This window comes from Microcebus murinus, chromosome 6 (assembly GCF_040939455.1).
Source record: "Microcebus murinus isolate Inina chromosome 6, M.murinus_Inina_mat1.0, whole genome shotgun sequence".
NCBI lineage: Eukaryota > Metazoa > Chordata > Mammalia > Primates > Cheirogaleidae > Microcebus > Microcebus murinus.
Window position 1 is genome coordinate 103,145,688 of NC_134109.1, and position 12,069 is coordinate 103,157,756.

General features: G+C 36.3%; 1 protein-coding gene across 6 annotated transcripts in view; it reads left to right on the forward strand.

The window, feature by feature from the left end:
- Nucleotides 1-12,069, forward strand: part of MAP2K5 (mitogen-activated protein kinase kinase 5) — a 254,317-nt gene that overhangs the window by 56,188 nt on the left and 186,060 nt on the right. For all 6 annotated transcript variants that reach the window (XM_076004507.1, XM_076004508.1, XM_076004506.1 and 3 more), the window contains one exon: nt 368-432. In XM_076004507.1, coding sequence (XP_075860622.1) covers nt 368-432 — 65 coding nt within the window. The remainder of the gene's footprint in view (nt 1-367; nt 433-12,069) is intronic.

Consider the following 12,069-nt stretch of genomic DNA (forward strand, 5'->3'; position numbering starts at 1 on the left):
TAAGTTTGACTTTGGTTATGTGCAGCGCTATTTGGCATTGGTTGTATGCAGTACTGGAGACTGTTTTCTTATCAGTATCTCTGACCTGACCCTTTTGAGCTATGTTATATCATTCCATTTTGACACCTTTTATCAAACTTTAATGAAATGACCCAGGCAAACAAATTGTCATTAAACTTTCCATCACTTTGTCCCTTGGTATCGTCTTTTATAAATTGGACAGCAAATGTTGTATTGATCTTCTCGTTCTTGCAGCTGAACTTGAAATGACCCAGACTGCATGTTGTTTATGGCCCAGAGTTGCTTTTCCTTGACATTTCCATCCACAGCATGACACCCTTTTTGTTTTTCTTTCTTTCTTGTGGAGATGAATGAACAAGACATACGGTATCGAGACACCCTTGGTCATGGCAATGGAGGCACAGTCTACAAGTGAGTAGTCAATTTTGTTTAAACTTTCTATCCACTTTTGCCGAATACTGAGTATCCAAGTTCTCCATGGCAAAGATTTTTAGATGACCACCAATATTTAGATTTTATTTCCACATTTGACTCCAAAATTCTGCAAGGCATCTATTTTCTCAAGATTGCCTGAAAAGTGCATTTATATTGCCTTTTTAATATTTCTGAGTTGGCATCTCTCCTGAGTGTGTACTTAATAGCCCACCATTAGCAAGTGTACCTTTAACTGGCCTGAAGTTTAATGCATTTTTTCCTTTGCTCTTTAACACTATTTTTTTTTTTTGACATTTTGCTAGCACCCTATGCTAGTCCCCTGCCTGTTTACAGTTATGCCCAGCGGAAGCTAGACCTTATAAATACCATTGCTTTGCCCTGTGTTGACACTGTAAGTTATTAAAAACCCTTCTTCCTGTTGTATTTCCTCCTCTCATCACCCTACTCCCCTGAGAGAATTTCTACACGTTGATGAATATGTTAAGTTATAAAATTCTCCCAAATTCTAGTTGCAGTGATCTTACCCTAAAGGAGTGTTGATTTTCATATTAAAAAATGCTAGCCATAAAAAATAGTTCTCTCGACAGGGAAGTCTTTCTCATGCAGTAGTGCAAAGTTTAAACTACATAATGTAATATCTGGTACTTAATAGTCTGCAATGGTGTATGAAAAATATTCCACTAGGAATTTAAAAAATCTATACTCTGTAAGAAAGCCCTGAGGGAATAATAAAGCTTTCCTCCAGAGAGCTGTTTTCCATATATACACTAACCCTGCATCACATTATGATTGTCTTTTTACCTTGGATATTTCAACATTGATATTAATATATATTTTCAGGGTTATAAAATAATTAATTTTCTAATTAGTTACTCCTAGTCTTAGAATTTTAAGTTCTGTCTAACCACATGTGTACAGATAAAAATTACACTGTTGTCCTGTGACCATGAGGGGTTACATCCTAAAATCCCAGAGCACTCCCCTATCCCCACATCCATGCAGCCTTAGCATAGAATTAGATTTCTCAGGGTTGGGAGCTACTTCAGAGACATCTGATCTAGTCACCTGTCCATGGTTTCAATCCTCTCTGCATATACAGCCAGGATGTGAGTCCTTTCTCCTCAATATAGTCTTTTAAGAACTTATGTTCATATAGTTGGATTATTTTTTCCTGTGGATGATGGAGTATTGTGAAAGTAAAGTCCTTCCACTATGATAATTCAGAGAAATAAATAAATAACATGTTTCTTACATGATCTTTGGGCCTTGCCCTTAAATGTTTGAGGCCTAATGTATCTAATGAGTTTTAAGACTACTGTTATCCTTACCTGGATCATACTTTCATTCCATCCCATACAGCCTCCAGTACTGCATAAATGACATATCTTCATATTAGTCTTCTCCTCCTTACTCTTATCTGACTTCAATTTTTACCCTGTTCTAAAGGCTCTTGAGTTCAAGTACCTGTAGAAAGGAAAGAAGCAGAAAGAACATGCTCACTTCAATTTTCTTTTCTTTTTTTTTTTTTTTTTTTTTTGAGACAGAGTCTCGCTTTGTTGCCCAGGCTAGAGTGAGTGCCATGGCGTCAGCCTAGCTCACAGCAACCTCAAACTCCTGGGCTCAAGCAATCCTCCTGCCTCAGCCTCCTGAGTAGCTGGGACTACAAGCATGCGCCACCATGCCCGCTAATTTTTTCTATATATATTAGTTGGCCAGTTAATTTGTTTCTATTTATAGTAGAGACGGAGTCTCGCTCTTGCTCAGGGTGGTTTCGAACTCCTGACCTCGAGCAATCCTCCCGCCTCGGCCTCCCAGAGTGCTAGGATTACAGGCGTGAGCCACTGCGCCCGGCCCAATTTGCTTTTCTTGAGTTCCCTGGGAGGAGCAGTTTTCAAAGTCTCAACCTTTTTTCTTAATCCTTTTATGATCATAGCCAAATATATTATAACAGGAAAGATTTTTTAGCAACTATTTGGATTACTTTTATTGGCTTCAAATGGAATCCAAAAAGATTTCTTTAGACTCCTAACCTACTTATCTGTTATTTCATCAAATGTTTAGCTTTTTATCTCTTAATTGAAGATCTATTGTGAATTTACCATCCTGGTTTGTTCTAGAAGGGAAGAAATCATAAGAACACCAGACTCCAGCAGAATTTATATTGGACATAATATCCTAGATATTAAAATTTTAATCCTTTATCTTAAAACATAGATTTATTTTTTAAAAGGGGGAAGGAATATACAGGAAAGTGGAAATAACATGCCCAACCCTCAAGGAACGATTACAACATAAAATTATGTTAATGTTTTAAAAATTATTTTTTATTGTGATGAAATACATATGACAAAATTTACCATTTTAACCATTTTTAAGTGTACAGTTCAGTGGTGTTAAGTACATTCACATTGTTGTGCAACTATTAATATCAATACCATCTGTCCATAGAACTCTTTTCATCTTGTATAACTGAAACTCTGTCCCCATCAAACAGTAACTCTCCATTCACCCTGTTATTGTTGTTTTTAGCTAAGAAGCATGGCTAGAACTTCTCTTTTCATTAGGGCCACATGTTCAAGGGAACATTGCCCCAGATGTCCTTAGCACAAGTTCTCTAATTTGCTAGAACACTGTGGTGACATCAGCAACTTATCCTAAGAGTTCAGTTTGCTACCGTTACTAATGTTCAATGTGAGTGTTGTAACATTTAATATGTTTTACTAGTGGTTGCTTGTGGAGGGTGAATGGCAGTATCATGATAAGTTTAGTACTTTATATAGTATGTCTTTTATAAAAAATTCCATTTATCCTATTGCCTATGTGATTCTTAAGGGGAGAGAACATGAGGATACCAAATTGCATAACCACTTGTCATTGATCACTGGGCTTTCTTTCTGCCTGGGCTTCAGCTTGTGTTGTTCTTATATCCCTTTTAATTCAGCACAAAAAAATGGTAGAATCATCAAGAAATGAGAAACCACTTTACTAAAGTCTCTATAAAACCAAGTATTTGATGTGTTGTGATTGAGTTTCCCCTACACTAAGTTTACCTTAATGGTGTTGATGATAAAAATTGTGGTTTTTTCCAAACAAAACGATTACGTTATAGGCTATGCTACATAAACTAGATGAAGAAAATATTGGAAAATCCACTCATTGGTAACAAAACTGCCTAATGGGCCTATTTAATTTTTTTATAAAATGTAATAAAGCTAATAAGTGCAAAGCATAAGTTTAATATTTCAGTCTTTTTCTCTCCACTTAATGGGATGTTGTGAATTTCAAGACATATGATATCGTGTACAACTACAATGTATATATTATTTAATAGTTGATACATTTTTATCCTTTAAGTCTAGATGTTCTCTACAGTTACACAACATGAAATTCTGTCCCCAGACATTTAGACCAAATGGTAATGTAGATTCTGTTGGCTGTCCTTGCTGAGCTGTTCTCTGTGTTATGATAGTGATCATGGCAGGTTTCTTGGATTACTAATTTGGGCTAAATGGATCATAAAGGAAATACCTTAGACTAAAGTATAGCCCAAACCTGGGAAGAAGAAAAGTTTAGGAAAAGATAATGAATGCATTTTATTATTGTTCAATTTTCCAAAGTACTATATATTGCTTCAAAAAAATAAATTCAGGAAAGATATATGTTCTATTCCCCTTTGAGAGATTCACAATGAATTTCAAAAACTTTAAGTAAAGAATAGTATATGTTGTGTTTAGTGTGGGAGCTCTGAGTTTCAATCTTGCCTCTGCCACTGACTAGCTGTGTGAGCTCAGGCAAGTTATATAATGTCTTATGCCTCAGTTTCCCCATCTGTAAAATGGAGATAATAATAGTATCTATCTTACAAGGTTGTTGTGAGGTTAAATGAGATGATACATAACAGGCTTAACACTGTGACTGATACTTATTAAATGTTAGTTACTGGTAATAGTAGTACTAATGATAGAAAAATTATTTATTTAAACCCTGTACTTCTTACCCTTACTTGGCCATGGGACTCTTTTCGAGGCAAATCTATAAACATCTTGTAGAATTATATTTGTGTTGAACTAACTTAGAGAAATTCTGCATTTATATTATGATTCATATTATACTTCTATGTTTTCTTCTCCAGTTTCATGAATAATAAGATTTATTGTTAAATCTTACATATAATGATTTTTTTTAAAGTTTCAAAGTATTTTTCTTTTATCATACTTTATATTTAAATTGCTGTAGGACAGCTGGTATAATGTTAAGCCCATTTTATCACTGAAAAAACTAGGACTTACAGTCATGTGGCCATTCAGTGGCAAAGCCAGATCTCTGCATACCATCTCTTTTCTTTGCCCTGTGTTTTTCCCCCAGGCGGTGTGGTTTCTCAAGGTCAGGCAGAGTCCATTGTGTTTCTTTGTGTTTTCTAGCATACCCAGCACAGTCTTAAGGATAGAATAGATCTTTGACATATGTTGGCTGAAATGAGAATGAGGCGAGTGGAAGCTTTTTCAGTTAGGTTATAGTAGGGCTCTTTAATTGGATCATTCCCATATTTAGCTAGTCTTAGAGGCTGCATAATTTATTTTAGAAAATTCACCTAGAAGAATAGGAATTTCCAAAGTAAGGACATATACTCAAATCATTAATTTTCTTTGAAATGTTTAAACTTTGAATACTTAGCATCCATTGACCCAGCATACCAGTCACTATTTTGTTTTCTTGGATAGTATGTCACATTGAGATGAAAATAATTAACAGGCCAGTTACTTTGGAGACATTTTTTGATTCCAAAACCGGTCACTCATACTTTTCTTCTTTGACACATTGTTTGATGTAGTCACTCAAACTTTGGTTCCAGAAATGAAGTGATATTTAACTCTTAGGATTAAATCTTGGTAAGTCAGCCAACAATCATTGAAGGATCATTTTTTGTATTTTTTCCTTAATACAAATTATTCAATCTAAAACTCAAATGTCAGCTTTTTGGCCATATAGTCTAGCCTCTAGGTGTTTGAAACAGTGAATTTTCTATCTCCAGTTCCTTCCTATAGGATAGTTAAGAATCTACTGTAGACTTTAGGTAACTTTTTCTCAGTGACATAATAGATAAGACATATGCTGCCTTCATGGTATTTTGAAGATTAGATATATACCATTATTTAAGAATATATTTGAATATAATTTGAATATATAGAGACAATAAGGAGAGGGAGGGGCATAGTAATTCTTAAAAGTGTTGGTCTCTCCTCTTTTCTGTTTGTCTTATCTATTTTAAGAAATATTTGTTGGGCAGCAAGCTGGGGATGGTCATTGGAGGTGGTAATTGAGAATATGTGAGCTATTAAATTGTATTCTGTACTTGTAATATGGCTGTAGACACCAACTAAAACATTACATTTGTGTTTGGGGCCTATACTTATACTAACTCATTATAGTAATGTGATTGATTTATTTAATGAAAATTAGAAGCTCTGATGGTCATTTATAGAAAATGTGAAAATATATGAATTGTCTAATTAAATGCTGTTTGGTAAGCAAAATATTTCAAAACATGGGATTCTTGAGAGAAAACACAATAAAAAGAGCCCTTGGTGGTGAAAACATTGGGAACCACATAACACCCAGAAAACTTTGACAACTTCTTTCCCCAGCCAACCTGAAGGTATCAGATCTAAATGGAGAGCAGTAGATCTGGCCCCAGCTTCATTAATGACTATGTCAGTGACCCCACTCCTTTATATAAATATATTTTTCCCTGACATGCATCTTGTAAATTAAGAGTAGTTTTTAAAGGGTTTTGATATTGACCTGAAAGCTAGGGTGATTGTTTGATTTATTTTGACTTTAAAGTTCCAATCAAATGAAAAGCCTTTTCTTTGTAGCCAAGATCATATTTTAAACAAGCAAACAAGACATCATCCTAATGTAAAATTAAATACTTTTATATAGCTGGATTGCATTATAGCATCATGTGATGAGCAAGGATATTAATGTTTTCAGAAAAATCAATGAATATTTGTCAAATAAAATTAATTATGTATGTTTCCCTCTCTCCCTCTGTCAGCATTCACTGTTATAGGTTTGTTTCATACAGTAATGTGTATTGTATTGATTAGAATCTAAAGAATGAACCAGCGCTCATGATTCTGAACACCTTTCCCACCTTTGCTCCCCCCCATGTTCCTGTAACCTCACACATGCTCATATCCATTATGGCAATGATGGATTATTGGCATCCAAACAACATGACAGGATGTCACAGGTCGCCGAGCAGAGATTTTCAGACTCTGTTTCCACCTGAATTAACTATTATTGAAATAGTTTATTGAGATTGAAGTATTGATCATTTTCTGCTAACCTTGGCTTAAGGGAAGGAAGAAGAGGCTGTGGTGTTTTTGAAAGACACTAAATTTCATTTTAAAAAATCTCATTTATTTAGCCTTTTCTTCTTTCTATTTTATAGCCCTTATTGTTTTATTGCTTGGAAAAGGGTAGCTTGGCTTTATATTTTATGACAGTATAATTATACTTCAGAAATGCACTTGATTACTATGGGTAACAAAATTGTTCTAGTATATTGGTTTGGCCAATATTGCTACACAAACAACTTTTCAGTCAATTGAGTCTGGTAAAAATCAATACATTATGGTAATATTTCAAGAAAGAATTTGCTGAATCTAAGTGTTTCAACCCCATCTCCTTTCAGGGAAAAAATAGTTTTGAAGTGGCAAGACTTCTTTTTAATATTTTATTTTAATAAAAATGCTTTCTTTATAAAGAGACCTAAAGTTGCCAGTAAAAGTGGTTGTGAACAGGTTAACGTTACTTTAGCACACTCCTGTATTATAGGCTGGATGGCATCTCATTTCCATTTGAAATCTATTCTCTTGCTGCATTAGGAGGATATAACATCTGGGATGACTTCATCCTGCAGTATGCCACTTTTGGATTCCTGTGTCTAGTTTTGGGTGCTGAGTTTGCAGAGACGTGGACAGTTCAGAGAGCACCCAGAGGAACATGGAGGAAGTAATGAGGGGTTGGGGATTCTGCCTCTTCAACCCTTCTTCCTTCATTTGTGGAACAGCCAAGTTCTAAGCATGTGCTATGTGGTGGTTACTGTGTTGGGTTAGGGACAGCCTGGCCTCATAGGACCTGTGTCCAAATGAATGTAGAAGTTCTGTCTGCAGGTAAGCACGGGACTTCATAGTCTGGGCCATGCATGTCCATATGTATGGTACACAGGCCCCAGGGGCTGAGGAAGGAAGGATCAGGAAAAGCCTCATGAAGGAATTGGTATTTGAGAAGTGGTTGAAGGAAATGCCTCACTTTTACCTGAGAAAGGGAAAATTAAAGGGCCCTAAGACAGTGGACTTAAAGTCTGAAGGGCATTCCTGTAGATGTGGAACAAGTTTGCTTTGGGCACACATAGCTTGTCTTGAACGTCTCTGTGACAATCTACTTCTGGTTAGAGTGAGTACTGCACTCCTACTATTCTTCCCACTGAATTGTCTTCCCTGAAGGAGAGTAGTGTCTGGGTTATCTTGACAGGAGTTGTCACCGTGCTCAGCTCGGTGCGTTACCTGTGGTGGGCACTTAGTGTTTCAGGAATTAACCTGCAGAGGCAGATTCTTCACAGCCTAAGCATGAACACAAAGTGTTGTTCATTGCTGGCTGGTTCTGGGAAGTGATAAACTTCCCTACCTTAAGCAGAACCATGTGGTTTTTGTTCAGAATTGCTGAGAAAAGAATTCTTACTTAGACCTGGACATGAGACTGGGCTTCTTCCGAGTCTAAAGTTCCAGAAATATATTTAGCATTCAGCTACCATAAAAATCTTAAGTGTTGCTTGGTTTTGTTCTTTAAATTTTATCTTACTGCATATTAATTTATTCATTGAACAAATACTTACTGTCCCTATGTGCCAATGACTGTTTAAGCATTTGTGATACAGCAGTGAACAAGACAGGCAAGGTCCTTGCTCCTGGAACTCATACTAGTGGAGCAAACAATAATCAAGAAAATAAATACTGAAGCAAGATGATATCAGACCTTATAAGTTCTATAAAAAATATAGAAGAGGGCCAGGCACAATGACTCATGCCTCTAATCCCAGCACTTTGGGAGGCCTGGGCAGAGTATCATCACTTTGGGGCCAGGAGTTTGAGACCAGCCTGGGCAACATGGTGAGGTACCATCTCTACAAATAATATAAAAAAGTTTAGCTAGGCATGATGGCTCATACCTGTAGTCCGAGCTACTCAGCAGACTGAGACAGGAGGATTGCTTGAGCCTAGGAATTCAAGGCTGCAGTGAGCCATGATTGTGCCACTGTACTCCAGCCTGAGCAACAGAGCGAGACCCTGTAAGAATATAGAAGATGTATTTAGGAAAGGCTTGTCTGAGGGGGTGCTATTGGAGCTGAGACCTGAAGGACAGGAAGGAACTAGTCATGGGAAAATCTGGAAAAACCCTCCAGGCAGAAAGAACCATTCAGGCAAAAGCCCTAAGATGGTCATGACCTTGTTGTGTCTAGGCCAGTGTCATTGGAGTAGAGTGTGTTCTGGGGAGGGCAGAGAGATGGGCAGAGCTTGATCATGGTGAGTCTTTTAGTCTTTGCTAAGTCCTTACGAAGAAGGAATGATTACCCTCTTTCACCAGTGAGAAAGATAAAGCTTGGAAGGGTTAAGTGGCACATCCAAGGTCAAGTCTAGAATGGAGCTCAGGTCTTTTGGCACCCAGATCAGTACATGGGGGTGCTTCTCAAACCAAGGTTTTTCTGTTTGTGATCCATTCTCTGAGTTTTCTAACTTTTAACCCAAATTAATTTCGGATGTAAGATATAAATTAATGTATCAATTCTGAAAGGCAGTGATATGCCACCTCTAGCTGTTAATTTTAGAGGCTTTTTAGCAAATGTTACAACAACCATTCCTTGGCCGACAGAGTTATCACAGCATAACTTATTATTCTATTCTTTGGGTATCCTTACTTATCAAAAATTTAGATTTAATAATTGATTCCCTAGATTAATTGTATGGTTGTGCTAGTGGAGGTGGTGCATTTCTTGATTTATAAGACACATTAATTTTTTTTAGCTATTTTATAGTATTTGATGTGGTAGAAAATTGTAGTCTCTTGGTTGGCATATAGCACAAGTAAATATTTGTATACCACAGCATCTAGGGTATTTACTTAAATTGCTTTTTTGGAAAATAATTCACTGGAAAGTCCAAAAGGCATTTACTGTATATAACTTTCTGCCACAGTTTTTTTTTCCTTTGCTCTGTCGCTGGTTACTTTGATGTGAGAGACCATGTTTCTGTTAAATTGCTACCTTACTGGAGTAAAATGTGTTCAGGTTCTGATTTGAACTCTAACATTGTATTGGAGGAACACGTTGCTAAATTAGAGGGGGGAAATAGCAATAGAGATTTAGATTGTGGATATTAAGCATAAAGTTATTTTTTAAAAAACATTAATTTGCTTTTTAAATGTGAATTGTATCATGTTGTTCTCTTGACTCTAAAATTTTTATGCTTTTCCTTGTCAGTATTGCAAAAGGAAAGAAAAAGAGAGTACAGTATTACTGCTAAAAGCAGAGTTCATGGTTTTTGTTTTGTGAATTCAAATAATGAAATGAAAAATGTTTAGACAGAATTAGAATGTGCTTTAGGGCACAATCAATATAGCATTTTAACAAGCTTAGTGTGTTGTGTAAAGTTCTCAAACACACTGATTCTATTATGACTGCTAACTGTAGCAGCAAAATGTAACACTGTACTTAGTCGATAAACATAAAACTCTGATTAAACCATAATTAAGTTTTCAGAAATTTATCTAAAAAATATGAATTAAATATACTTTTACATTGTCTCAGCAACAAAATGTATAGCCAGTGAAACTTTATAATGATGGAGAAAATGATACATGGGATAAAATTACAAGAATTTTTTCCACAAACACATGTACTGAGTTAAGTTTGTATACCACTTATTTCTTCTTCCTTTTAACTTTTTGGCGATAATTCTTAGTGTTTGCAGAGCACAGCACCTGAGGTAACTGACAAGAAAGCAAATGAGAAGTTTCCTTGCTACTTTGGAGGCCCAAGTAAAGTGTTTCAGGGCTCTGCCTGCCTCAGTGTACCTAAGATGCAAAAGGTGCTCAGAGTCACAATGGTTGCATTCATATTTCCAAAGTGGGCCACCATTACATGCCCCATGTCATTCCCCAGCTGTACTGGGACGTGCATGGGCACAGTAGGTATCACCATCCTTATTTGACTCACGAGGAAACTGAAATATACATAAATAATTGGGTTTCCCTGAGAATTCAGAGCAAGTCAGGGATAGTACCACCACTGAAACTCAGGCTTTCTCATTTCTTAGTCCCTTTCCAGTCCCCTTCCTAGTGAATAATTACATTCTGGTTCTATGAGGAAGCAGAATATGTGCAAACCTAAGAATTTCTGCTGGCAGTTTCTAGCAAATGTACTTCAGGTGTATTTTGTGTTTTTATCTTGTGCACCAGGCACATGTACCTTATGGGTGACCCATATGAACAAACAGCCAACTCCCTACCTCCCTCTTCCCCTGGAATTTATAATCTTTGAAGTAACTAATTAATCTGATGTCAGAAATGTTAATGCTGATCTCTAAACCTCAGTCACTTTAGCATTTGATTCTCTGAAAATTTTATTCTTGGTTTTTTTCATTGCCATGATTTTGTGAGTTTATTTGTGAGTGTATTTAAATCATCTTTGGAATCTTCATGTTTTGGGCTAGTTGGTTTTTATAAGGAATTTAGTTTTCCTTCTCTCACATAAACTCCTGTTCACTTTCTCCTTCCATTTATTGTACTTTAAAAGTTATGTGCCGTCTTTAAGCCTTAATCTCCTAAATGGATTGGAGAATAGCACTGTCTCTTGACTAATGTCAAGGGATTCTATAAAGCCAAATGTTGCTTAATTTTTCAAGAAGAATGTTCTAACACATTTTACATATTTTTGAAAATAACCAAAGATATCTCAAAATGAGCATGGTGAAATTTGGTGTAAAGTCCACACGCTTTCCATCTGTTGTTCACAGCATAGCTTTTCAGTGTAGAGGCACAGTGTCCTGTGCAGGGAAGTGTCTCAGATTCCTTCTTATTGGTTTAAAGATGGCTGTCCCTGTATGGTGTAAGGTTTGAAGGTAGTTTGCTGTGTTCAGTTACGTTAAAGGAAAAAGTCTCTCCTGGTTTGTTTTGACCCTAGTCATGATATGCCTATTTCATGAAGTCTGTTATGCACAAAAGTGCACAAAATGAAGATAAAGTATCCCTCTCCAGCCTGACAAAAGCCATTTCTTTGCAGAATGGTAGCTGCAGTGAAAGTAAATAAATGAATGGACAGCAATCACAGCCTAGTTGATGAAACTGTTCAATTAAAGCACAGGCATTTACATGGTGTAATTTCCCTAAATTGCCAATGAGCCCCTTTAGACACAACCAGTGTTCAAATTGATTTCAGCATTGATTTTGGCTGAAGCTGATAAATTTCTGCTTGTTAGTTAAAGTAATTTTGCAGAAGACTTTGTGCTGCAGTATTGAAGTGTTCATTTAGCTGATGGTTAAAAGAGGAGT